The 27,932-nt window shown below is 45.8% G+C and overlaps 2 protein-coding genes across 7 annotated transcripts in view; one reads left to right on the top strand and one right to left on the bottom strand.

Moving 5' to 3' along the window:
- CSPP1 (centrosome and spindle pole associated protein 1) overlaps positions 1-27,932 on the bottom strand; it is a 1,363,238-nt gene that overhangs the window by 646,991 nt on the left and 688,315 nt on the right. For all 6 annotated transcript variants that reach the window (XM_086965839.1, XM_086965840.1, XM_086965843.1 and 3 more), the window contains one exon: positions 17,761-17,908. In XM_086965839.1, the coding sequence (XP_086821965.1) occupies positions 17,761-17,908 (148 nt within the window). The remainder of the gene's footprint in view (positions 1-17,760; positions 17,909-27,932) is intronic.
- Positions 7,322-11,978, top strand: LOC147724288 (uncharacterized). The gene is made up of 2 exons (XM_086966990.1): positions 7,322-8,461; positions 11,631-11,978. The coding sequence occupies exons 1-2, from the start codon at positions 7,322-7,324 to the stop codon at positions 11,976-11,978; spliced, it is 1,488 nt and encodes a 495-aa protein (XP_086823116.1).

Raw genomic sequence — 27,932 nt, 5'->3', positions numbered from 1 at the left:
TTCACCTCCAGGAAAACTCAGTAGCAGTCTAGACACTTTCATAGGCGCAAGGCCTCCTGGCACTGTTTGTTGCAGCACCACCTGGTGGTAGTGTTGTCTGTGAGCACCTGAACAAGCATTCCCATGATGGATGGAATTAAGGTTTTCAGTGTCACATTCCAAAAGGTTGATATGGAGCCACAACTCTGCTGGAGACCAGAGGCTCTGATCTGTGCCCAGATGGTTCAGATGAAAGGGAGTGTCTGAGAAGGAGTCAGGTGTGACTTTGGCACATTGATGGTGAACCCCAAAGATGACAGGAGGTTCCTCATAGTCTAGAGGTAGTTGACAACTGCCTGAAGTGAGCCCACCTTCAACAACCAGTCATCGAGGTTGGGGGAACTGGCATCCCGTACTTAAGTTATGTTGACATCACCACCATCACTTTTGTGAACACTTGAGGGGGCGCTAGTGAGAGCAAAGGGGAGCTCAGCAAACTGAAAATGTTCCTGTCCCACCATGAACTGCAGGTAGCGCCAATGGGCCTGTAGGAAGGTTATATGGAAATAGGCGTACTACAGGTCCAATGCCCCATTCAGTCTCCAGGGTCGAGGACAGACAAACCCATTAAAAAAAATTAAAACAGGAGAAGACGTTGAAAGGAAGCAGGCATACATAGGACAAAGTCCTCCTCCGTTCTTGGGCACCAGAAAGTAGCGAGAATAGCAACCATGTTCTACTTCTGGCATGAGCACCTGCTCAATAGAGACTTTTGGCAAAAGGGATTGTACTTCCGCCCGCAAAACGGAAAGAGGTTCCTTCATCAGTAATTAGGGGGACAGTGGGATGTGCAGTGGTGTGAAAAGAAAGGGCAGGGCATAGCCCTTCTGAACAATTTGCAGGACCCACCTGTCGGATGTTATGCACTGCCAACCCGGCAAGAATTTTTTAATCCGGCTTCCTACTCGGTGGCCATGCTCCACTAAGGACAGGTTAAAAGACTTCGGCAGGTGGGGATGTAGGAGGAGTGTACTCAGTGGCCTGTTGACCTGGACGGGGGTAGCAGTGGGCACCACGGTCACAAAACTGTCATAGGGCACCATGCTGGGGTTGGATTGACTGACGTTATGGGTTACCTCTGCTGAAGCCATGAAAAGTATGAATGGTAGGGATGATGCAGTTAGTGAAATGGGGTAGATAAGCCCAGGAAGTGTGTTGTGGACCTGCTTTCCTTGAACTTCCCATCGGACCTCATGTTTTTGATGGATGACTAAGCTTTGCCTGAAAAACTGGTGTAAACACAGCCATGTGTGGTGCCAAACGGTGGTGTCCAAATCGCAACAAATTGTGAACTTGGCTGCATCCTGGCCATCCTGAATGGCCTGGGCAATGACAAGTCGAAAATCGTAAGGGATAGCTTGGAGGATTTGAGCAACTGAGTCCCAAAGGGCGTGAGAATAAAGCACCAGCAGGCATTTACAGTCCTGAGGGTCAAGCAGGTGGATGAAAAAAAAATTCTTCCCAAATGCCTCCATCAGTTTAACCTACCTATTGAGGGGAGTAGTCAGAAAGGTGTTGGGATTGTTTTTTCTTGCAGATGCCTGCACCACCAAGCTTTCAGGTGAAGGGAGTTGAAATAAAAATACAGGTATGCCCGGGGCTGGGCCGTGGAGTCATGCACGGTTTGACCCATGCCCCTACAGGGTGTCCGTAAGAGTCTAATTATATTGTAAAAGGGCCTCAGTAGATGCCTGCCCCGGCTCAAAATCTACCATAAGCACTTTGATATTGACCTATAAGGTGGGGAGCAGGAGGTCAAGGGACATCAGCCACTAAGCCTCCTGCAGGTCGTCATACCAAGTTTCCTATTGATAAGGTTGGCCAGTCTTATCACCAATATCATGATCATTATCTAAACCCACACCGGATGGGGAATACAGGGTGTGCTGTTGTCATTGTGGAGACATATCAAATGGTGGAAAGCAGCTTCAATGGTTTGTCGGGTCGCAACTTCAGTCAAGGTCGAACTGGCACTGACTCTACATCAAAGGAGACAACTAAGCCTCCTCTTCCAGAGTTGACAGAGTAGATATACGTGTCAATGTGCCCGGAACTTGCATGGACAGTGAGTGGTGCTGGAGTTGGAGTCAAGAGTAGGGCCAGAGGTGGCCCTATTATGGGCTCAGAGAGTGTAGTTAGCACCGAGGATGAACTTTACAGCAGTTACCCAGGTAGAGAACCCCTAAGCTTTTTGAGGTCCACAGGTGCACCATGGGGAGTCGACAAGAATCTGAGGAGTCAGATTATGGCAGCGCAGAACTCTTCAATCTGCTTAGTTATGTTATGTTATGTTAGTTGCATTTGTAAAGCGTACAGTTACCCTGGGGTGTCCTGGCTTAGGTTGGGCAGACATCCCCAGAAACACGAGTAGTGCTGAAATAAGTTGCCGGATTGGCTCTGAAGTCAAATGATTTTAGAAGCGAGATCGAGACTTATGATGTCACCCCAGCATCTTCTCAGGAAGTATAAGTGGTGGGAAGAGCCAAATCCCTCTTAGATTTTTTGTGTTTTTCTTTGACATAACCAAAGATCTGGATCGAAAGGAAGACCGACCCCTGGAATGACTTCGGTGACTTCTGGATCTTGAACCAGACTAGGGCTAAACTTTCAACCTAAACCAGCCTTGTTGCCTAATCTTCTGGTGCTTGGCAAATTTTAGCTTGCTGTCTAGTATGACCTTCGGGTTTCATTAACGCGCAGTCAGTGCAGGCCTTAAAGTCGTGGTTTGATACCAGACATCAAAGGCAAATTTGGTGAAGATCTCTTACAGACATAGGTTTGCAACAGTCCTCATAGGGCTTGAAAATTTAGTTTGGGAGGTGACATGTCCCTTGTACACTGTTAAACAACTTTTGATTGAGGTAAGGATCTCAAAGAGAAGAGAGGTAGCTGTGGATCCGCACCTGGTGGCACGGAAAGAAAGGCATTGAAGTCAGCGAGTGGGAGTGGCACCTATATAGGCTCCGCAAATCATTTCCAGAGTAGAACAGCGCCAGTGGGGAGTGGAACAGCACCATCTACTGGCACAAAGAGGTACTGTTGAAACGTTCCAGATCCAGCCTGACGCCTATGGAATATTCAAAAGTTGAGGAATCTGTGGCTAGAAGTCTCTATCAGAAGCTTCCATTATTACTTCATTAAAAATATAATTGGAATTCAGTGTAAAACAGGGCTATCCTCTTAACCTCTCACTGTCTGCAATGAACATAAAATCCTTAGCACTGTAAAATTACACAACCATTGCAGTCCTTACGTCAAATCAAAAAAACTTGGGAAAGTACCCTGGCTGTGTATGCTGGTGATCTACTGGTACATACTAAATCCCCAACTACAGTACTTGATTAGATATAGAGTATAATATTGCTAAAGTTGCAGGATATTCAATGAGCTTTAATAAAACAAAAATGTCATCAGTTACTGCCCACTAGAAGACATGCAACACCAAAGACCTTTCCAAACAGAATTTTAAATCCACTTTGCTGGTATTGGTAAAGAACTTAAAATGGAGGGGAATTTAAAGATTACGTCAATAGGATGAATGGACTATATTAAAATAGCCCTGCTTCTGGCACAAGTGGAATTGCGCTTGCGTTTGCACCAGATTACACGTATGTTTTTACACAAACATGCTTGGAGTTTGAACAAACACCCACTTAATAATATTCTCCCTTGTCTCATCTCTGTATAACTACCTGTTTCTTATCCAATTCACAGGCATCTAGGCCACCCATTGTCGATTTCCATTATTTCAGTTAACTCATTTTCCTTTCTATATTGATTGATTGATTGATTATGTATTGATTTGTGTTATACCTTGCTGTATGTTTGTAAATGCTCTATTTCAATGTTATTGCTACCGTTGGATCATACTTTTCGTTTCTGGTATATTTGTAAAATGCCTCCAATTTACAAATGTTCATTTATTACACTCCGTTTTATTTCTAAAATGCTTAATAAAAATCATTTGAACTTAAAAATATCCCTGCTTCCCAAACATTTCTTATTAACTCCAATTTACCAGTACCAAAATCATTGCTATAAAGTCTGCTGGTGTAGTTCCCACTCGTGGCACAATGTTGTGAGCCTTGTGAGTGAATCCGCAATCGTGTTTTGTATTGCTGGAACGTGCTCCGCTCGGATGTAGATTTTGGGAGTTATAGCCCATTCCCATAGCTTCTGCACCGTTCTTGATAGTAGATGAGATTGTGTGCCGTCCTGTTTATTAATGTAATGCATTGTTGTAGTATTGTCTATTCGGACAAGCACCAATGAACCTTGTATTCTGGTAAGAAAAGCTTGTAGGGGTAAATGGACTGCTTTCAATTCCAGGACATTTATGTGTGATTGACTTGGAGTCCAATGCCACTTGCCGCTCATCTGCAGTTCTTGGAGGTAAGCTCCCCAGCATTCCAGGGATGCATCTGTGGTGATTACAAAGGGTGTTGGCGTGTGCTTGAGAGATCGCCCTACTGATAGATGATTTTTGTCTAACCACCACACCTTGACCATTTCGTCAAATGTGCCTTTGGACTGTGCCCACTGTTTGTGCAGCTCCTCTTGGATAGGTCGCATTTTGAGGTGATAAAATAGGATAAGAGATATGCATAAAGACATAATTTCCAAGAGTTACTTATATAGTCGTACTGAAAGAAACCTTTTTCTTTTTATGGATGCCGCCAGCCTGAGAAGCCGTCGCTAACACTCCTCCGCACGATATGCTTTTAAGCACTCTGTGTCTAGCTTTGCTCCTAGAAATACAATCTTTTGCGATTGGGTTTGCTTGGACTTTTGCAGATTGAGAGTGAAACACAGTCGACGCAAAAGATCTGTGCAGGTTTATGTCAATGCTTTCGCTGCTGACTCGGAAGATGTCTTCATCAGCCAGTTGTCCAAATACAGGAAGACCTGATGCTGGCTTCGCCCGAGGAATGCTGCAACTGGCGCAAGGCATTTAGTGAAAAACAAGAGTGCTGACTTAAGGGCAAACAGGAGCACCTTGAACTGAAAATGGCGTCCAACAACCAAAAACCTCAGATATTTCCTGTGCTTTGGATGAATAGGGATGTGGAAATACGCATCTTTGAGGTCCAATGAGGTCATGTAATCTGATTGGTTTATGAGACTCAGAACCTCCTGCAGAGAAATCACCCGAAAGGATTGCTTCTTCAGGTAAAGATTGAGGTTTCTGAGGTCAAGAATTGGTCACCACTGCCATAGCTTCTTTCTGATTAAGAAGAAACAGGAGTGGAAACCTGTGCCCCTCTGACAGCTTGGGACCTTTTCTATTGCCCGTTTGGAGAGCATTATCTTGACCTCTTGTTGAAGAGCTGTGAGGTGTTTTTGGTGAAAAGGCTGTGGCGGGGTTGTAGGTGTTCTTTGCATAAATTCCAGCGTGCGTCCAAATTGTATTAGACATAGGACCCACTTGTTTGTTGTAATGGTTTGCCATTGGAGAAGGCGGTTGGAAATTTTCCCAGTGCAGTTGAAGGGTTTTGATGGGAAAAAACGAGGAGAATGTGGTGAGGGATTTGGAGCCAAAGCCTGTGAGATATCATTGTCTACAGCCTCCATCCTTGCCTGGTCGTGCTGCTTTTTCGTCTGCTAGGTCTAACATAGGATGTTTGCGGAGGCTGTGTTTGCTGGAAGTGGGAATGGTAAGGCTGGTGACTTGACGAGTACGAAGGGTATCGATATTGCTGATAGTCTCCCCTATATGATAGTTGTCTTTTCTCACGGGAACCACGATAAGGAGGTTTCCGAAAATGGAGTGACCCCAAAGACTTGGTGGTATCTTTCACTGACTTGAGGGCTACTTCCACTTGACTCCCAAAAAGATCCTCTCCGTCATATGAGAGGCCTAAGATTTTATTACAAACCTCAGGGCCGATTGAGGTGGCTTTAAGCCAGTCCAGCCTTCTGACAACCACCGCTCCTGCCAGCTGTCTGAAACCAGTGATGGCAAAATCCATGGCGGAATCTATTATTTCATTAGATGACCTCTCTCCTTCATGTAAAACACACAAGATGATGGATGGAATGTTGCACAATAGCAAAGACATGGCGTGGCAGTTCGGGCTGGACTGTTCCCATGAAGCACAGGGTCAAGACTGATTTGCATATGGCCATGTCTGAACTGGGGTGGCTTGGTGAGGAAAATAACGATGGATTAAACCCAGATCTGTGAATGGGGGTTAATGTTTTGCCATTGTGCAACATTCCGTCCATCATCTTGTGTGTTTTGCTGTTCACCCTATGTGGGAAGGGTATGCCCAGACGTGGGATCCCGTGCTCACTACGCCACTGGAGTCAAGCTATCCTGGCTGAAGACCGCTGATAACCAGAAACCAGTCATACGATGCTTGATTCCGGTCCAGGGAAGACATGGCTTTGCTGTTTGGGCTGGACTGTTCCCATGAGGCACAGGGTCAAGACTGATTTGCATATGGACATGTCCGAACTGGGGTGGCTTGGTGAGCAAAATAACGATGGATTAAACCCAGATCTGTGACTGGGAGCGAATGTTTTACATTGAGCAACATTCCGTCCATCATTGTGATGGGGCAACGGGGCCGGAACCTCAGACTACTTCCGAATGGTGGACAGCCACAACTCTTTTACCGTGCACCTTGTCCCCACAGAATACACCAGCGTCGTGGACCGAAGAGGACGACTCAGTCTGGATTCCGATTAGTAATTCGGAAGGTCCCTTTAAAACTTCTGAGCAAGGTAACGAGTCTCCACCCCCTGAAGGCGTAGCGGCGTCATAAGCCGGAAAGACAGAATCCTCAGCGGACGGCGTTTCCCAAGGAGCGGAGGCACACGTGGAAGACAACGGGAGTTTCCAGGACTCGGAGCAGAAGGAGAACGACACGCCAGGAGGCCAACGGTTTCACGCTTCGCCCCGCCACGTTTTCACGGGAGGAGCGTGGCTCCAAGAGGTACGGGGCCGGGTAGCGGGTTGGGTCGGGCGGAAGAAACAGCAGTGAATGTTTCTGTAGAAAAGCCCTCTGTCCTCCACCCCTGCACGAGCACTTACTTTCCCCAGTTAGGGGGTAGATTAAGTAGTGCATGCACTCACGGCGGTTATTCCCTCACTCCCGGTCCCTTGAGAAAGTATCACAACATTATTTAGTCCTGACCCTCGTTTCCTTTCCTTTGCCGGTACCGGAGCGGAACCAAAAGACGACTCCCGGTGTGGACCCCAACAACCTGACGTCCCGAAGCCAAAGAGTCAACGCAAGAGGATTACTTTTCTTTGTCCCATTTCAAAAGACTGTGTTTCATGAAAAAAACTTACGTCCCAATAAAGCCTTCGTTAAAACCGCTACTGAAGGCGCCTGTGTTCCTCTTTTCATCAGCTCCACCTGTAGAAACAACAGCAGCCAGTTCAAACCCCAACGTCCCTACCACCTCGGGACAACTGGTGTCAGAATTGGGATCACAATCCGTCTGTAAAGAAAAGATGGAGGCCCTAATTGACCATATCATTAAAGGACAGGAGAAATTGGAAAAAGCAATGGAAAACCAAATGACGTCCGCACAGGCAGACCGGGACATGTTCACTACCACGATAACCGCTCACCTGGAAAGTCTAAAGAGTATAACCCCAGCGCCACAAGTCGTCCAAGGGGAAGTTAGAGTACATACCCCCCATCCCCCAGTGGTGGCCCTCCAGAAATACGTTTCAGGTGAAGATCCGGACGCCTTCCTGATTAACTTTGAAAGGGCAGCACGTGCACTGAGTTGGCCAGAAGAGAAATGGCCGTTTTTCCTAGCGCCTCTTCTAACCGGCGAAGCCCAGTCTGCCTATCAGGCTGCTAATCCCCTCGGCACAACCCCTTATGCCACCATCAAAATGGTGATCCTGGACCATTTGGGTTTGGATCAGGAAGCCTATCGTGTGCGGTTCAGGAAAGAAAGAGGCATTCCAGGGGAGAACCCAAAGACTCTCTTTTTTAGGCTAAAAATGTCAGCCGACAAATGGTTGCGCCCGTATCTCTGTAGTAAAGAGGACATTCTAAAGAAAATATATTTGGAGCAGTTCATGGAAGCCCTGCCTTACGCTACACAGCGTTGGTTGCGTCAACATGTGGGACTTACTGTAGAACACGCAATCGAAATGGCTTCCCAATATGCTAGAGCCCAACCAAAAACCCTTACGTGGGAGCCGGACAAAACTCAGAAAGCGCTTCCGCCATCCAAAATGGAGAAAAAACCTAAGGGCGGAGTAGAACTGCCTCGACTGCTACGCCCCACAAGTATGATCCTTCCACCAAACAAAGGTCCCCAGTGCTTCGAATGCGGAGAGTGGGGTCATATCGCAAGAATGTGTCCCAAACGTAAGCCACCAGAGGAACCAATGGAAGTCGGCTATCTCCCGAGGACAGTGATGTACTCCGCCGAAATGGGCAGCACCTTCTACGTGAGTATGAGGATGAATGGTTACTCTGTAAGAGCTTTGCTAGATTCAGGGTGCAGGCAGTCAGTAATTCAAACCCGCTTTGTTAAACCAGAACAGATGAATCCAAAGGGGCCCGTTTATATAAGGTGTGTCCACGGAGATGTAAAACCATACCCAGTAGCATCTATTACGATGGCCCTTCCAAATAGGGAACCTTGTAAGGTGTGGGTAGGGGTGGTGGACTCACTTCCTGAAGACATGATCTTAGGAACAGACAACCCTGAGTTCTTGTCCCTCTTCAAAGAGACCCTATCCCAAACAAAACAGAATAGTAGCCTTCCTGCATACCTATCCCCCGAACCTTGGGTTATTGATCGAAACTTCCGTTTTGCTCAGAGTGAGGACAGGACCTTAGTCAATGCCTGGGAAGCTGCCCATGCTGCTGGTGATCTAGCATCTCCCTCCTATCCGCGCTTTCTGATAAAAAACGACCTACTGTATAGGCAAAACAGAGCGGAAGGAGAATTACAACTGCTGGTACCCCAGTCCTTTAGAGAGCAGGTTCTTTTCTTTGCGCATGCACATCTGACGGCCGGTCACGCAGGGAAAGAAAAAACTACGGACAGCATAACCCGACATTTCTTTTGGCCCGGGATATATAAAGACGTGCAGGAATATTGTGCGAAATGTGAAGTTTGTCAACGACAAAATACCTGTCGACCATCCATGGCTCCGCTACAAAAGATGCCCATTATTGGAGTACCATTCGAAAGGGTCGGCATGGACATCATAGGCCCCTTGCCAAAGTCGAGCCGAGGATACCTGTATGCCCTAGTCATAGTTGACTACGCCACCAGGTTTGTTGAAGCATTTCCGCTGCGAACCACCACCACAGCAGCCATCGCTGAAAAATTTGTAGAATTATTTTCAAGAGTGGGGTTTCCTAAGGAAGTACTGACTGATCAGGGAACACCATTTACTTCCAAATTAATGAAAGAGGTCTGTGCTTCCCTTGATATAAAACATCTAAAGACCTCGGTGTACTATCCACAGACCGACGGTCTGGTGGAACGGTATAATCAAACCCTCAAATCAACCCCGAAGAAAATGTTGTCTGCCGAAGGACCCTCCTGGGATAGGCTCTTACCCGTAGCCCTATATGTTATTAGGGCCCAGAAACAAAGTAGCCTGGGGTGTTCCTCCTTTGAACTCCTATACGGAAGGATGCCACGTTCCTTGTTGGAAGTAACTAAGGACATGTGGGAGAATGAAGAAGTAGAAGAACAGAAGTCAATGTTAGATTACACAAGCCACTTAAGATCCAAGCTAGGAAAGTTACAAGAGCTAGCCTATTCTATTCTGGAAGTCCAGCAGAACAGGTACAAACAATCCTATGATAAAGGAAAGAAGTTGAGAACACTAAAAAAAGGAAGCTGGGCCCTCGTACTCTTTCCTTCTAGCATGAACAAACAGAAACATGAATGGCAAGGACCATATCAGATAGTTGATACCATTGGACTTACGACCTACAGGTTACGCATGTCCCCATCCAAGACACAAACCTTTCACATTAACATGCTCAAGGAATGGCTGGGACAAGCGCCACGGGAAGGACATTTGGTAGCACAAACGGCTGTGGCCCAGACGTCAACCCTGGACCAACTAGTGGTGAATACAGAGCTGACCAATCGAGAAAAGGAGGAGTTATCAGAGACACTGAAACCCTTTTCTGACGTCTTCTCCGACTTGCCCGGAAGAACTAATCTTGCTGAACATCGCATAGAGACCCTACCGGGTAAAGTGGTAAAGCAAAGACCGTACAGGATCCCAGCTGCCCGAAAAGATGCGGTCCGTAAAGAAGTCCAAGATATGCTACGACTCTGGGTCATACGGCCATCCCAGAGCCATTGGTCTTCACCCATAGTGATGATCCCCAAACCGGATGGGTCCAAACGGTTTTGTATGGACTTCCGTGCTCTAAATGCGGTGTCACATTTCGATACCTACCCCATCCCCAGGGTTGATGACCTGATAGAAAAGATAGGTGATGCCCGTTACATAACAACTATCGACCTCACAAAGGGGTATTGGCAAGTGCCCCTTCGGGAAGAAGATCGGAAGAAAACGGCCTTTGAAACAGACGATGGAGCTTACGAATTTACAGTTCTGCCCTTTGGGTTGCATGGGGCTCCAGCAACTTTTCAACGTTTAATGAACCTAGTGCTACAGCCCTACACTGCTTTCAGCTCGGCCTATTTAGACGATATAGTCATTTACAGTCGAGATTGGAAAGAACATCTTGTGCATCTGACAACCATCCTTTCTGCATTAAAGAAAGCGGGACTGCACATTAATGCAAAAAAATCAAGAGCCGCCTTTCATACTGTAAACTACCTGGGGTATGTCTTGGGTAAAGGGTCCATAGCTCCCCAAAATGAGAAAGTAAGAGCAATAGCGGCCGTTCCTTTTCCTTCTAGCAAAAGAGACCTACGAGCTTTTCTAGGACTGGTGGGGTACTACCGTAGGTTTATACCTCACTTTGCTGAGATAGCAGCCCCTTTGACTGACCTCCTTCGAAAAGACACAAGACCTAGCGAGTTTAAGCAGCCCTCACCTGAGTCCTTAAAAGCCTTTCAGTTCTTAAAAACCACCATGACTACGGCACCAGTATTGACCTCTCCTGATCATGCTAAACCATACATTCTAGCTACAGATGCCTCCAATGTAGGTATTGGTGCTGTTCTGTCCCAAGTCAGTAAAGATGGCATTGAGCATCCTGTTTTGTATGTAAGTAGGAAGCTGTTTCCAAGAGAATGCAGGTATTCCACTACTGAAAGGGAGGCCCTGGCTATAAAGTGGGCTGTAGAGAAGCTTAGATATTATCTCGAGGGAAAACCATTCATCCTTCATACAGACCACGCGCCCCTGAGATGGATACATCAAAACAGTAGCCACAATCCCAGAGTCTTGAGGTGGTTCCTGTCTCTTCAACCGTATGCCTTTACCATTCAACACTGTAAAGGAAAAGACAATGGTAACGCGGACTTCCTTTCAAGGGTGTTCCCTCTCCCCGAACGGGAGAAGCCAGGGGGGGGGGAGGAATCTGACGGGGGCAAACGGGCCGGAACCTCAGACTACTGCCGAATGGTGGACAGCCACACCTCTTTTACCGTGCACCTTGTCCCCACAGAATACGCCAGCGTCGTGGACCGAAGAGGACGACTCAGTCTGGATTCCGATTAGTAATTCGGAAGGTCCCTTTAAAACTTCTGAGCAAGGTAACGAGTCTCCACCCCCTGAAGGCGTAGCGGCGTCAAAAGCCGGAAAGACAGAATCCTCAGCGGACGGCGTTTCCCAAGGAGCGGAGGCACACGTGGAAGACGACGGGAGTTTCCAGGACTCGGAGCAGAAGGAGAACGACACGCCAGGAGGCCAACGGTTTCACGCTTCGCCCCGCCACGTTCCCACGGGAGGAGCGTGGCTCCAAAAGGTACGGGGCCGGGTAGCGGGTTGGGTCGGGCGGAAGAAACAGCAGTGAATGTTTCTGTAGAAAAGCCCTCTGTCCTCCACCCCTGCACGAGCACTTCCTTTCCCCAGTTAGGGGGTAGATTAAGTAGTGCATGCACTCACGGCGGTTATTCCCTCACTCCCGGTCCCTTGAGAAAGTATCACAACATTATTTAGTCCTGACCCTCGTTTCCTTTCCTTTGCCGGTACCGGAGCGGAACCAAAAGACGACTCCCGGTGTGGACACCGACAACCTGACGTCCCGAAGCCAAAGAGTCAACGCAAGAGGATTACTTTTCTTTGTCCCATTTCAAAAGACTGTGTTTCATGAAAAAAACTTATGTCCCAATAAAGCCTTCGTTAAAACCACTACTGAAGGCGCCTGTGTTCCTCTTTTCATCAGCTCCACCTGTAGAAACAACAGCAGCCAGTTCAAACCCAAACGTCCCTACCACCTCGGGACAACCATCTTGTGTGTTTTGCTGTTCAACCTATGTGGGAAGGGTATGCCCAGACGTGGGTCCCGTGCTCACTACGCCACTGGAGTCAAGCTATCCTGGCTGAAGACCGCTGATAACCAGAAACCGGTCCTAGGATGCTTGATTCCGTTCCAGGAAAGACATGGCTTGGCAGTTCGGGCTGGACTGTTCCCATGAGGCACAGGGTCAATACTGATTTGCATATGGCCATGTCTGAACTGGGGTGGCTTGGTGAGCAAAATACCAATGGATTAAACCCAGATCTGTGATTGGGGGTGAATGTTTTGCCATTGTGCAACATTCCGTCCATCATCTTGTGTGTTTTGCAGCTAACTATTATACAATTAATGGGTGGAATCTTCCGCTGCTGAATGTTTTTCCGGCAACTTGGGTGCCACCTCCAGTAACCTTTCGGCGGCAGGGCTCCCTTCACACTTATTAGGGTTAACTTCTTCCTCATGATATCCTTTGCATTAATCGCTCCCTCCCTCCTCCTGCTGGCCGCCATTTCTATACTTGCTAAAGATGAGCATTATTAATTGCTCCTTCTCTCCTCCGGCCATCCGCTACCTTGTTCAACTGACCCATCCCTCACTCAAACATCTTCCCCTGTTGGGCAGGGATATGTAGCAGCCCCCATCTTTGTGTGTGGTTCAACCCCTGCTATACACACTCCATTGTATCTCTGGCTGGGGGTGCGGTCTCACAGCCTTCAACCTTGAGCAATGTCAGAAAACAATTAGCCAGTTTTTTTTTAGTTACGAGGAGATTAGGTGAACTGCCCAGAAACACAGGATGGTGCAGAGACGCAGGGACTCAAACCTGGATCCCAAGTTCTAAAGATGGCAACTCTGGCCACCTCTCACATCCTCTACCTTGTTGGTACGTCTTGTCAAGCTCTCTCCCACACCTTGTTCACTATGACTAGAGATCTGCTCCTCTGCATAAGCAGGAATGCTTCCCACCATGCCCATCCTTGTCAAACACCTCAAAATATTTACAATCAATTTAAAAGATAAAAACACTTTTTATAATAAATATTGAAGTCATAATTCAAAAGAGAGCAACATGCCTTCCCACTTAACCAAATAATAACCCCCTCCACTCCACTGTATTATAGGCACCCACCACTTTCGCTAGCAACTCTGCTTCAGGAATTTTGATGCTGTCTGCAGAGCTGTTAGTTAATTTGTGTCGCTTTGAAAACAGCATTGCTTCATTTACTTGTGCTGATTCTTAGGTCTCGCATGCAGGCAGCATGCATATGTTGTCACTTGCCAACGACAATTGTTCCTTAAAAAATGTTTTGCAAGTGTGAATTGTGGGCTGGGCACTTCAGTTCACCCCCGTCTTCCCAGCTGTCAAAGTAGCATGCCATCTCCTCTGTGCTCATGTTTTCTATATTAATGTGCAGAATTTTATTTGGCCTGTCATAAAATACTATAGTTTGAACCGCCTATTGATTTTAAAGTATTGCTTTGTCCAACTTTAAACATGCAATTTCCCTTTTTGCTGCCTTGGAACACTGACATTTGTACTGATTCTCCTCTACGGGTATGGCATTAGGACAGCTTCACATCTCTCCTAGTAGCTGCAGTGCACATCGCCCTGCATGTCCCGCCATTTTTTACCCTCCATTTCCACCTGCCCACATTTCTTTTATACGAGACTAGTATATGTGTGCAGACGATCCCTGTGCCAATGAAAGGCACACACTGCCAGGTTCACAAAGTATGAATGGAGACCTCTTGCTTACACCACTGAACATAAGGGACTGACACTTGCTTTCTTCTCTGTCCCAAGTCTCTTCTTCATGGTCCTCTTCTTTGTCCACGTTCACACATTCAGGCCAAAAAAGCAAGCTCCCTCCCTCCTGCAGACACAAAAAGGCACCCGAAAAATACATTGCTTTGGAAATATACAAATAAGCTAGTGTTTGCAACCCTCTTTCTTGTTGCATGTCTGAACTGCACACGGTTGTGCTACTACTTTATAAATTATACCGTGCAGGGAACATAGCTATCAGTGTCTCATTGACTTTATCAATGTGTTTTAACATGGTGTACAGCTGCGCAGGATTGCTGAAAATAACCACAGAAAAGCTCTGATGCGCTGACTCAGCCATTCAGATATGGGGCACAGCAGCAGTGCCGCTGTACAACATGGCTAAATAAAACATTAAAGTCAATAGCCGGGACCAGAACATCCTACAATTTTATTTGATTCATCCAAAACTCCACATCCTTAACCTTTATTTGATTCATCCAAAATTCCACACCCTCAACCTTTATTTGATTCATCCAAAACTCCACATTTCTGTTCTTACTTTTTCACTCCCCAGATTTCATACATGTCTTTTCTCTTTGATTTTTTACCTGCTCGCTGATCCTTTGTTTCTTTTTTCTTAAATCCTTATCTTCTTTCTTTCTTCCTCAGTCCCTCCTTCTCTCGTGCATTCCTTTATTGATTTTCTTTTCTTTGCCTCTCTTTCCTGCACTGTGCTGCTCAGATGCCACGTGTGGTATAACAGACAGTGCCTCGCCAGGAGACGGGTGAGGTGAGCAGTGACCAGGAAGCTGTCTCAGACTTATTAGAAGCCTGCAAGGCTTTGTCTCATTTTGCAACTTTGCACAACACTTACATAGCTTTCACCTACTCTCACACACCACTCACCCTGCACACTCACCCACCATTTACTCTGAACAGTCAACCTAACATTGACTGGCAGTCAGATATTGCTCATCCACCACTCACAGTGCTGACTCTGTACTCACACACCCCTGACATACCTCCACCCTGAACTCAAACCGGTCATTCTGCACCTATGCCATTGACATACCACTCACCCTATACTCACACAATGCAAACCTTGTACATAGTAACATCGCTCACCCTGTACACTCACACAATTCTCATTCTGCACTAAACACACAGTCACCATGCATTGTGGCACTTTCACCCTGCACTTAGACACTTATCAACCTCCATTCATGCACCACTCACCCTTTGCAGAGAGAACTCACACCTTTCTCCCTGCACTCATACATTGCTCCCACACCTCCTAACTTTCTATTAATCCCATAGGCGAAACCTTTACACTTAGCAATGCTTGTTTGGTTTCCAGTTGCGACAATCTGTGAAAGACAGGTTACCTCACAAGATTATAGAGTGCTTTAGAAATCTTTAAACACTCATTCCTTTCTTCATTCTACACCTATTCTACATGTAGCTAAAAACGTATATGCCTTCCTGGAGCAGTCAGACTACCTGGATCCTCATCAAGCAGGGTTCCGCCCAGCTCACTCCACAGAATCAGTGGTACTAGCAGTCCTGGATTCCATGCGGGAGAAAGCGGACGAGAAATCACCCCAAGCACTAGTGCTACTAGATCTCTCCGCCGCCTTTGAAACGATCGACCATAACACCCTGATCGACCGTGTCATGGACGCAGGAATCCAAGGACCAGCACTCAAATGGATAAGTTCTTTCCTAAAAAACCATTACCAAGCGGTTTGCCTGGGAAACTTCACAACTCCCAAGATTAAAAACACCTGCGGGGTCCCCCAGGGCTCCTCACTCTCCCCCCACTTATTCAACCTATACCTTCTCCCACTGATCCATGCACTAAAAGAAAGGAAAGTCCAAACTTTCAACTATGCAGGTGACTTCCAACTAATTTTTCCGATTAACAACTCCCCAACCACTGCTCGCGAATTCCAGATGACAATGCTGTTCATCCGAGACTGGAATGAACAGCAACCACCTCAAACTCAATCTGGACAAAACGGAAGTCATCCTCACAGGTGGCCCATCGAACCCCTGGAGCTCCCACTTCTGGCCTAAAGAACTTGGACAATCCCCCGTCCCCTCTACATCTGCCAAAACACTGGGGGTCATAATCAACAACGACCGACCATGAAAAATCAGATCGGATCTGTGATCTCAACTTGCTGTTTCCAGTTAAGGAAAATAAGGAAAATCTGCAGGTTCCTTAATCAGGAAGCAAAAATACAGGCAGTCCTCGCGATGGTAATATCCCACACTGACTATGCCAACTCCCTCTACCTTGGCATTCCGGCCTACCTCACCAACCGCCTTCAAATGGTTCAAAACCAGGCGGCAAGGTTGATCCTCCAAGGTAACAGGCGCCAACACATCACTCCTCTGCTGAAAAAACGGCACTGGCTCCCAATAACCCAGAGATGCGCCTTTAAGGTAGGATGTATCATCTTTAAATCCCTGAATAGTAAAAACCCAAAAATCATCAACAGTCTGATCAGTAGATACATCCCTGCCCGTAACCTACGATCTGCCCACCTGCATCTCCTGCTCACACCCCCTTTCAGGTTAAAACATGCAGAGAGGACAAGGTTCGCCACCATAGGCCCCAAATTCTGGAACTCCCTGCTTTTGGAGATAAGATCCTGCACTGACCCCATGAGTTTCCGCAAACTCCTGAAAACTTGGCTAATAAAACTGGCATACTAGTAACACCTTAGTACAATTCCCTTAGAGCAGTGCCAGGAAACCAACCTGGTGTACGTGCGCTCTACAAATAAAGTTTAACATAACATAACCTATTCAATCTGCCTGTCGCTACAGGCTATAGCAATTACGAGTCAAAAGAAAGTCAAAAAGCTGGCCTACTTTGAATTGCAGAACACCTGCAGACTGCAAGGAGCATTTCTCCCCAAGAGAGGGAGTGGTGCACAGGAGAGGTGTGTTTTGCTTTGCCCCTACCTGGTTGAAAGAGTATGGCTTTGGGTTGGCCTAGGACTAGGTGAAGAAAAGAAGTAGGTCCACCAAGTTCACTTCCACCAACTGGCAAATCCGTGGAAGAAGCATCGAGAGAGACAAAGGAACTGGGCCATAACGCGTAAAAACTGTGGAGTGGAATGTGCGTGAATTCCGCCAATCACTGCTGGGTACTGCAACACACCACTCTTTAAAATACAAGATGTATCTCAATTGTTTTTAAATATCTCTCACCCCCAAAACAGACTAGCTTTACTTTTGTCTCACTGTAACCATTATCTTGCATAACCTCAATTGGTTTCAGAATGGCATTCTAATTATTTCATAACTGTAACGTTATTTTGGTGTCAAAGTTCATTTATCACATTACTTTTTCCTGAGGAATGCCTGAATGAATGCATTTGCCAAAGCTACCAAGAGTAATTCTGCTCACATATCTGTTTTAGGTCTAGGCGCTAGATTGCTCTGACCCTATGGGAACTCAGTCACAGCTCGTATGCAAATTAATATTGAGGGTAATATAGCACAGGAATAAGAGATTACTTGAAAGAAAACAACGTGGTTAAGAAAACAACATACTTATTAGATTTCCATGTCCATCTTTGAGAGGAGCACCGCCTCCACCTTTTCCCCAAGGATTGTAATTTTTCATTTCTGCCTCTAGTTTGGCATCATAGTTTTCGGCTTCCGTCTTCTCCTTTCTGCGTCTTTCATTCCTTTCTTTTATCTGGAAAAATAAAATTTGTTTCTGTTTTAAAGGTATTGATGTGGGCAAAGAGGAAACGATCAAAACATCTTCATGACACGGCCTCTAGGCGTTTTCTGGATTATTCTCACCACAGTACAGAGTTAAATAACAAGCATTTGCAATGCAATAGGTCTCGCATTTGAGCGAATTAGAGCTACTGACGTTGAAAATGAAAGTTCTTTTTACTTATGTGTTTTGTTTTGGAGTGTAGTGGAGGTGTGTGGTGTAGAGTGGAATTATGTGGGTTGTATCAGAATTGTTAGTTGTAGAATTATGTGTTGGGAAGTGTATTTGTATAGTGTAATGATGTGGCATGGTGAATAGATAGTGGTGACAGAATCAGAGAACAGAGAGAAAGGAAGAATGTGAGGGATAGGTAGTTCCTGTGTAGGGAGTGGCTATTGAATTTGAGACAGAGAAGCAGAAATAGTGTGTGAGAAAGATAGAAAGATAGATTATTTGATAGAAAGAAGGCTACAGCAGGCCATAGAAGCGTAAAGAGGCAGGTTTTGTGTAAGCAGAAGACACCCTAAGAAGAGGAGAAGAGTGTGGGTTTGAGGGATGGAAACTTTGAAAAGTCACAGGAAAGAAACTGTGCTTGACAACCTGAGGGTTAAGTGGAAGGGGCACTTAGGGGGGGGTGAACTAGTGCACAGCATGAGAAGGTACAGGATAGTAGCATTTGTGAGTAGGCAGTATAGAGAGAAGACAGGTAGTGTAAGGGAGGGATGAGAGAGGCAACGGTGTTGCTAGATGAGAGTGGGGAGTGAGAGATGAGAGGGGTAGTGGGAGTGTGAGGGAGAAATGACAGTGTTGGTAAAAGTGCAAAGGAGAGAAGTATTGTATTGGAATTGTTTGTTGTGGAATTGTGAGGCAGGGAAATGTGTGGATAGTAATTAAGTATAAGTGTATTGGAATTATGTACAGGGAGAATGTGTGCTATGGAGTTAATGTGTACTGCTTTTGTATTTCTGCATTTTTTAGATTGCCCTTTTACGTGTGGTATTCCGCACCCGTGAGAAAGATAGTGTGTTTTAAGTAAACAAGCTATGTGCACACATGCAAACACAGTTTTTTTACTGCAAAGTCGGCAACATAAGCTCCACTAATACAGCTCTCACAAGATCTGAAGATGAATGCAGGTGAATAATATACTGATGCAATAAAAAATAACCATCTTTCAAATATTTAATGAATGTTGTTTCTTCCCCTTGCAAGCAGAATGTCGCATTAGTACGCAGCTTACAGAGTAATGAATTCAAGATCCTTTTTCTGTGCTTTTATTTATTATGCTGCAATATCAATTAGCTCTGGAGATGGGTGTGCACTGCCACAGCTGAACAGAACATGTGTACATGTGCGCGGCTTGATCTCACAGTTTGTACGAGTGTGGGTGCGAGAGGGTGAATTGGAAGTTATGTTATGCCTGTTGTGTGTGCATTTGATTGTGTGCACGCGCGTGTAAACATTTGGTGTTTTAGTGTGTATATAAGAGACTGTGTGTAGAGAGTTTCAAAGCAATGTTGTGTTTGGATGGTGCGCATTTGTGCATCTGAATGTTCATGTTTACTTTATGCTCGTGTATGGTTGACAGAGGATGTGTGCGGAAGAATATGGCGTTGCCTATATACTACTGAGAGCCTATTCTTGAATGTATATGTGCACGTCAGCACCAAAAATAACATACACAAGAAATACTCTTCGCGCTCCAAAAAGAACATTAATCCCTTCGCTGCGGCGGCAATTCCGCCGCAGCGCTAGGGGGGGGGCGAGCGGCGCTCGCATGCTCGTGACGGAGCCGCTCCGTCACGAGCCGCGGTTGCGCTGTGCTCATGACGGAGCGGTTCCGTCATGGCCCCGCCCGCTCAATAGAACGCACCGCGCAGGCGCGAAATCAGCGCGCACAGGCGCGGCGGCAGGGCCATGACGGAACCGCTCCGTCATGAGCACAGCGCAACCGCGGCTCATGACGGAGCGGCTCCGTCATGAGCATGCAAGGGGTTAAAGGAACGGGTGGTTGCAAAAATCGGCTCCCTGTCTCGCCTGAACTTCGGTGGTTTAACAGACACAGAAAATGTAGGGAAATAGAGTGTTTTGCACAAAATAAAAAGGAACAGTAAATTAAATATCTAGAACCCCCTCTCTTGAAACATTACAGCCAGAGTGGAGGTGAGAAGCACACGGCTGAGAACACGCAGTATGTCCTTGGTAATCTTCAATTTCTATGGACAACACAACCCCGACCCACTCTGCGGGCACAAAGACACATTTCTTTTTTAAATCACGGGGAAAAGAAGTGAATTGCCCCGAATTACAGGATGTTGAGTGGACTCTGAGATTTGAACCTGGTTCCCCAGCTCAAAGGTTGGCAGCTGTAGCCATTACGCCACCAGCTCTCCTCTGTTGGCACGTACCTATAAAGTAGTTTTCAAATGTTCACAAATTATTGCCTAAAAACATAATAATATAAATATGATGCAGAATAATAATATAATAATAATAATGTGATTTATAGAGCGCGAACAGCTACCTCACAAGGAGGTGTCCCGGCGCTGTAGGAATGTAGCACCGAGGTCCAGGGGCAGGAGGGGGAGACCTATCGAGGCTGGGAAAAGAGCCACGTTTTTAGCAGCTTCTTAAAGCAGGATTCAGCAGGGGCCTGCTGGATTGCTTGCGGTAGGGAGTTCCATAGCGCAGAAACATTTGCTGAAAAGGTGCGACCACCAAGGCGTGCCTTTTTTGCTCGTGGTACAGCCAGCAGGATACGGTCATTCGACCGTAGTGCACGATGTTGTGTATACCTAGGGAGGCGTTTTCTTAGGTAAGGAGGGCAGGAACCATGCAAAGATCTGAACGCGAGTGTCAGGGCTTTGAATTTTATCCGGTTGGCGACAGGGAGCCAATGCAGGGTTCGAAGATGCGGAGAGACCGACTGTTTGAATGGAATTTGCAGTAACAGCCTCGCAGCCGCATTTTGAACCACCTGCAGTTTATGGATTAAGAATTTAGGGAGGCCCAGGTAGAGACCATTGGCGTAGTCCAGCCGTGAAGTGACAGTTGCATGGACTACCATCTTTCTGCAACTCTCGGGAAGGAGTTTGAGAAACTTGCGAAGGTTTCTCAATTTACTTAGGCAGCAGCCGGCCACTTGGTGGATATGGGCAGAGAAAGACATCTTATCATCCCATCTCACTCCAAGATTTTTGGCCGAGTGACTGGGCAAGGGTGAGGGGCCCATTTCCACCGGCCACCATAGCTCTGGGGTGGGGACAGGACCTTTACCAAAGAAGATGACCTCGGTTTTGTTGGCGTTTAATTTTAATTTGTTGGTATTCATCCAGTGTGCAATGTCCTGGAGACAGCCTTTAAAATTTGCAAAAGATTCCTGAGTCATTACCGTGTAGGGGAATACCAACTGGGTGTCGTCGGCATATGAAATTGCCTTAACACCCCAGTTGGCAATGAGCGTGAAGAGGGGGGCCAGGTAGATATTAAATAAGAGAGGGCTGAGGGCCGAGCCCTGCGGGACTCCACAATTGAGGATTTTTGGTGTGGAAGAAATTGTCCCGAGTGCCACCTTCTGCGTTCTCTGGGATAGATAGGAATTAATCCAGCTCAGCGCGTGGTCTTGAATGCCTGTCTCTCAGAACAAGAAGTAACACTATTTACACCAACCCTGCGGTCCTTTGCGGTATCTGCGGTCAAATCAATTTAACAGTCTCTTTCAAACAACCCTCTGTCCAGGCAGGTAACTGAGAATGATTCAATACAGCACCATGTTTGTAACATGTTTGTAACATTGGCGGCTTCAGGAGAAAAAGTCCTAAAATAATGCATCAAAGTAAAGCTAACAAACAGGCCAAAAGTGCTTCTCTTGCGTAATATATCTTCACTTGAAAGGCACAGAAAAGGGCATTTTTGGACTTTGCGTTGCTATATGGCATCACAGTTACAGTGCTTATTACCTTGCAATATAAAAACGATAAGATTGAAATCCAGCAAAAGGCCTATAACATACATGTAATTAGTTACACGAGGGAGATGCTATTAAATATGTGCAACATTGTGTCATTTATTATATGAAAAGGAAAAGTAGTTCACGCTTTTAGTTTAAGCATTTAAATGTATATTTCATTAAATAGTGTTTTAGCGCATGTTGTGTCTCAAAATCTTCATACAACTTTACTTAGGATCGTAAATATCGTCGTTGAGACTGTCGTCGTCGACGTAGATACATAAGCAGGAGATACTGCTTTCTTCATCACCGATGATGTCGTCGACGATGCCGTCGTCATCGACGGTGCAGGCTTCTTAAAGGTCGAACCTCCTTTTCTGAAGCTGTTTTTGTCTTTACCTCTGAAGACTTTTTAGCTGCCTTCTTTTGAGGAGTATCCAAGGGGCCAGGGGAAGCTACCCTATGTCTTTTGAGAGATGATTTTGAGGAGATTGAAGAACCCTCACTTCCCTCAGAGGAATCCAGATTGTCTCTATCCTTAAGCCTTTGGAGCCAGATCAAAAGGCGTTCCTCTCGGTCTTTTAGAGTCTTAGTAGAAAAGGTTCGACATACCTTGCAGTCCTTAGCCAAATGATCTGGGTATAGACAGTACAGGCAGTCCTTATGTTGGTCATCAATGTGTAACCTCTTTTTTCCACAAGAGCTACAAGCTCTGAAGAGACCCTTCTTTGGAGCATCAGCCATAGTAAATAGCTCTCCTTGAGGAGAAAACAGGAAACAATATCCTAAAAACTGTTGAAAAAGCTATAAAGCAACAAACCTGAGCAGAGCTAAGGGGAGACTCCCTTAGCACAATGTGCGGTAGAAAATCTGAGGGACTGAGGCTCCTGCCAGGAAGGTTGTAGAGGGAGGTGACAGCTGATTGGCTCTTTTCTAGAGTTTGGTCCTTTTTACACAAGGGCCTAGATATCTTACAAAAGTGAGGCCTTATGGCCTACTATTCTCTATATGTCTATGGGACATTACTTATTTATGTACCGGGGACTCCCATCTCGACGACGGGGAATGATTCAGGCATGTGAATCTATGAAAGACACGTATAATACTGGATAATGCTATATGTCTCTTAATAGAGGATTCCCTAGGTCAACAAAGAACCATCCACAGAATGGATAAGTGAGTTTCAATATAAGTAATCAAAAGATGTTCTGCAAAACGTTGATCAATATCAATAGTTGCCTAGCTAATCCAGAATCAATCAATCAATGACTTAACTTCAACAGAACCAGTGAATCCAATTAGAAATATAGAGAAGACAAAATGTATAAGCAGGAGGTAAAGAATCATAAGGAGAAACACTGGAGCCACATATGGCAAATTAAGCATTCTCCTTACTTCTAGACTTCTTATGCTCCTGGGCGGACAAAGGACAGCATCAACCAATACAATCACTTCTTCCACAAAATAAAATAAATAAACACAATTTCTCTTGACTTCAACGAAATCTATCTTCACTTGTCAAAGGACTTAAAATTCTACCTACATAAGTTGGTTCCAAGGAGGGAGGGGAGGAAGATCACACAAGACATGAAGCAAGAATTAGTGGACTCAGTCCCTTTGGAATATCTACATCGCCCTTGTAGGAGACGATTATCTATACTACTATTATAAAGAGAGAACACAAACCTTTGAGCCAGGTAAACTTGGGAACCACAGCGCCAATCCACACACCCGATACATCGTTGAAAATGTCAGGGTGTGCAGATGGGCATAGGCTATATAAAATAAAAATTAATCGTAAATTAAAAAATTTAACTCCAAAAAAAAAGTAGTCCCCAAGAAGTAGCGCTGGCGGCGACGTAGCGCTGGCTGCGACGTAGCGCTGGCCGCGACGTGCGTGATGACGAGGAGGAGCGCCGGACATGAGCGCGGGGAGGAGCGGCGGACAGGCGGGGAGGAGCGGCGGACAGGCGGGGAGGAGCGGAGAGGAGCGGCGGACAGGCGGGGAGGAGCGGCGAGGAGCGGCGGTGAAGTCAGGAGCACGGGGAGGAGCGGCGGCCCAGGTAATGCAAAGGGACATGTAAAATGTCAGGGCCGGTGGGGGCTGGGGCCGGAGGTGGCTCCGGGACACTGACAATGTCGGGGCGGGGGCCTAGGCGGGCAGTTGGCCCTGAAGCCTCATTGCCCCCGGACAACGTCGGGGCGGGCTGCTAGTCTAACTATAAAGTAAAATCAATCAGGAATGATATTGTATTGGGAGCTAAAACCACCTGAGCAAATAAATCCTGAGCTGTAATTTTTCAGACTATGTGACATCGAAGGTACGTTGATAAAAATATGTAGAGTATGAAACCAAGCTTCTTGTACCGTGCTATAGATGTAGCTTCTCTGATACTTAAGCTTACTTTGCAAAACACACTTAAACAATTACTGTTTTTAAATTCTTGATAGAAAGCAGCATCGTTTCGCTAGGGTGGTTCTGAAATAAATAAGGGCCTGCCAATGTTAAATCATTTCCTTCCCAGGTTAACAATAATAAATATCTCTTTGGACTGCACAATAATGAAAAGTGTTGGATGAGATATAAATTGTAATAAAACCGCTTGAAATGCTGTAAATTCATTTGAATCACCATAAACTATTTCAGGATAAGGAATAGTGTACCCTGAATGCCAGAAAGGCATTGTGGCCATGAAAACTGCTGGTATGGGTTCATTTCCTGGTAATAAAACAGCCAACTGAGGTGCCAAGGCAGCATCTGAAAGGGCCTAAAGTGATGCAGCCAAATAATGTTGCAAGGCATTGATTCTATCTAGTAGAACAGCTTTTTACTGGCAACTAGAAGACGGTTTATCCAACATTTCAGTTGTTGAACTGCTACCTGCATATGTAAAGTCACAATAAATATTCTTACATTCTACCAGACACTGACCTGGATCTAAATGTGGGAACCAATGGATATATGCACCCAACCAATAAGGAAATAGTTCTTACAAAGTCTTGTATAAAAAAAAAAGAATACACCACTACACAAGGGTACAAAGAAAAAGATTTGGCGGCAAAACAAGTGTGAACTCAATTACCCTCCATATATAAAATTCCACGATGCTGTAGCAAGATTCATAAACAAACAATCCAGACAAGTTCTAATTTGCAGACAAGAAATTAAATCCTCCAAAGAGTTATCCAAGAAACAAAGAGACCTCAAGCAAGCATCAAAGTTAACCTGTTGTATGTATCCCAATGCTAACTAGAAACATTTGCATATATTAGTTTGTTCTTGTGCGTTTGTGGAGTGGATTGGAACGCAGGCAATGACTCAGACCAGGTAGATGGAGAATTTTTGGACCTTACTTCTGCCAGCATCTGTTTGATTCACTATTACTTGACAGGCCACAATACTTCCAGGTACTGCAGGCTGCAAATAATTTAATAGGCCAGCACAAAGGCCAGGTAAGAAATGAGTGATGTGCAGGAGCAACCTTTTAACTTCAGGAAGCTCTGTGCAGCGCTAGGAAAGGACTGAACCAGGCAAGATTTGCGCTTGTCTACCCTAAAGGGGTACGGATAATACAGTAGGATTGAGGAAAAGACCTGCGGCTGCCAAGAATTGAAGAAGCCAGATTAACTGGTCTGCTGAGGAGCTGCTTCATTCAATTCACAACTACAGTTACAACCGGCCCAGGTGTTATCATAAGGTTATTTCTTAGCCATCCGCTGTAGAGATTTGAGAAGTCTTGCTGTCGCCCAGCCAGACTAAACATCACAGTGGCTACCACTTGGATCAGGATGCATCTCTAACCTATTCGGGATCATCTACTTTAGTACTATACACCTAGTCCTGGAACTATAAAAGGCCATTAACAATTATGAATCAAGTAATGCATTGATTAGGAGGGTGCAGCCAGAACATTTGTTAAGTGAAACAAGATTCCCCTGTCTTCCCCACTGATCATACTTGTCAATACAAGTCTGCAAAGGAGTGAGGCAGTGATCATCAAAATTATGGCATAGGATATGCAGTGTTTTGCAATGGATGGTTACAGTCATCTAACTGAACCTGATTGAGCAGAACTTTCTGCAAAACCGATGGTCTACAACCCCAGTTTTCTGACCTCCAGTGGCATCATGTTAAAGTAAAAGGTGTGAAGGTTTACATAAGTAACAGACGCACAGAATCATCCATTTCTACTTTTTGGACAAAAGAATAAATGATTAGGCCTGCAAATGGAATTTAAATATTAAACTGTCATAGAAACCCATACTTTCCTAACAACTCCTGCTCACAGTTTCTTTGAGGAAATGGGGTGTATTATATGGTGGGGTTGTGTGACCTCACGGTGTAATACACTTACTAACTTCTTTAGGTTCAGTAGGTTTCGTCTGTAAAACCTTCAGCTTAACGCGGAGTAGCTGTTGCACTAAGCAGCAAGACTTAAACCGAGGAATAAGTGTTGAGCATTTAACGAGCGCCAATACAATTGAGGAAGAAATCGATGCGACACTCAAGAAATCCAACACCAAATTATAAATTTAGATTGTGTTTTTATATGAATTTAGACACTAGAATGAAAAAAGATCTACTGGAGGGTTCTAGAGATATGGATATTACAAGAATTAATAAATAAACACAATTTCACTCAACCACGAACAAGCCTTGGCAAAGTCAACAAATTAGACACTTAGAAACTATTTCAAAGAAAACTTTGGTAATTGTCAATGCATTCGGTTAGAAGTACTTGGGGCCACCAACTCAGGCAGGGAGCTAGTCAGGGGGACCAGCAGGGACCTCAAGAATAGTGACCTTCTTAGAAGAAGCAGGCCTTCAGCAGTTCCAGGCACTTTACCCGCATCACACTGGATTACAATGGAGTGATCCTGATGCAAGGGATGAATGATGATGAAGCTGCTATAGGCATACTGTGGATGCAACTTGGTCAACTGGGGGCTTCCTGTAGGCCTCAGGTCATAAAGATGGTGGGGGGTCCTGGTTGCAGGGTCGACCTCCCACAAAGTCCTCTCCGGTCTGCCCGAAGTCCAGTTGCCACTGGACTAACAGTCACCCGTTGTCGTGGTCACAGGCCAATCTTTCCTTGGTCAATAACTCGCCTTCTGATGGTCCCAGCCACTCTCCAACAGCACTCCTGGTCTCAGAAAACTCGGGTGCAACTCTGTGCCTTAGGTCTTTGTCCTTGGTGTTGCACAACGGTAGGGTTAGTGGTTTAAAGACTTTGGGCTACCAGTTGGCCCTAGTAGGCTTCTTCAGCTGTTGTGCCCCTGTGCTGTGAACAGGTCAGTTGGCCCTTGGAGTTCTCTTGGCTTGACAAGGCTCTGGAGACATCTTCCCCTTGAGCAGGACAAGGCAGGCACAATCTTTCTCTTCGCTAGCCACCAGGTGCAGTCTTTGACAGTGCAGCCTCTCTTCGCTGGTCCTTAAGGGTAGTCCTTCTTCGGGTCTACTACCAAGTCGGTCAAGATCTGAGGTCTGGGTGCCAGGTGTGCCCCCTCTATGTTTGGAAAGGGCCCTCAGAAAAGGATGTGGTTGGTAGCCAATGGACCACCAGTTTCCCTCCCACCCGGTGGCCACTTCTTGTGTAGTGTGGCATTGGGCTATCCCAAGATGCACCATTCTGCCCCCTCCCAAGATGGCAAGACCCTCTTTCTGTGTTCAGACTTCCCAAGCCCACCCCTGGGGTAGGGCTACCTCAGGCCTACATGCCCCTGGCGAAACTGGTCAGGTAACTGGTTTCTACTCTGTACCTCCTGTGCCAGCCTGTCTACCTCAACAATGGGGCACCCCTACCCCCCTGGTGCTAAACATCAGCCCTTCAAAGGAAGTTCTTCTTTGAAACCTGCCTTTTGGGGCTTACCCCCAAGTGACTTCCTGCAAGAGGGAGGGGACACCTCCCTGGCCTGCAATCCTTCATTGTTCTCTTTTCTTAGAGTCGTTAGCACATCTTTCCAAGAAGGTAGAAGGAAAATGCAACTTAACAGTATGCATCTGTTCTTGGCATGTAGGGCTGGTGACATTCATATCTTAGCATAGAT

Source organism: Lissotriton vulgaris, chromosome 4_1, assembly GCF_964263255.1.
Source record: "Lissotriton vulgaris chromosome 4_1, aLisVul1.2, whole genome shotgun sequence".
NCBI classification, from domain to species: Eukaryota; Metazoa; Chordata; class Amphibia; order Caudata; family Salamandridae; genus Lissotriton; species Lissotriton vulgaris.
The sequence above is the reverse complement of the archived record's forward strand: the minus strand, read 5'-3'. Positions and strand labels throughout refer to the sequence as shown.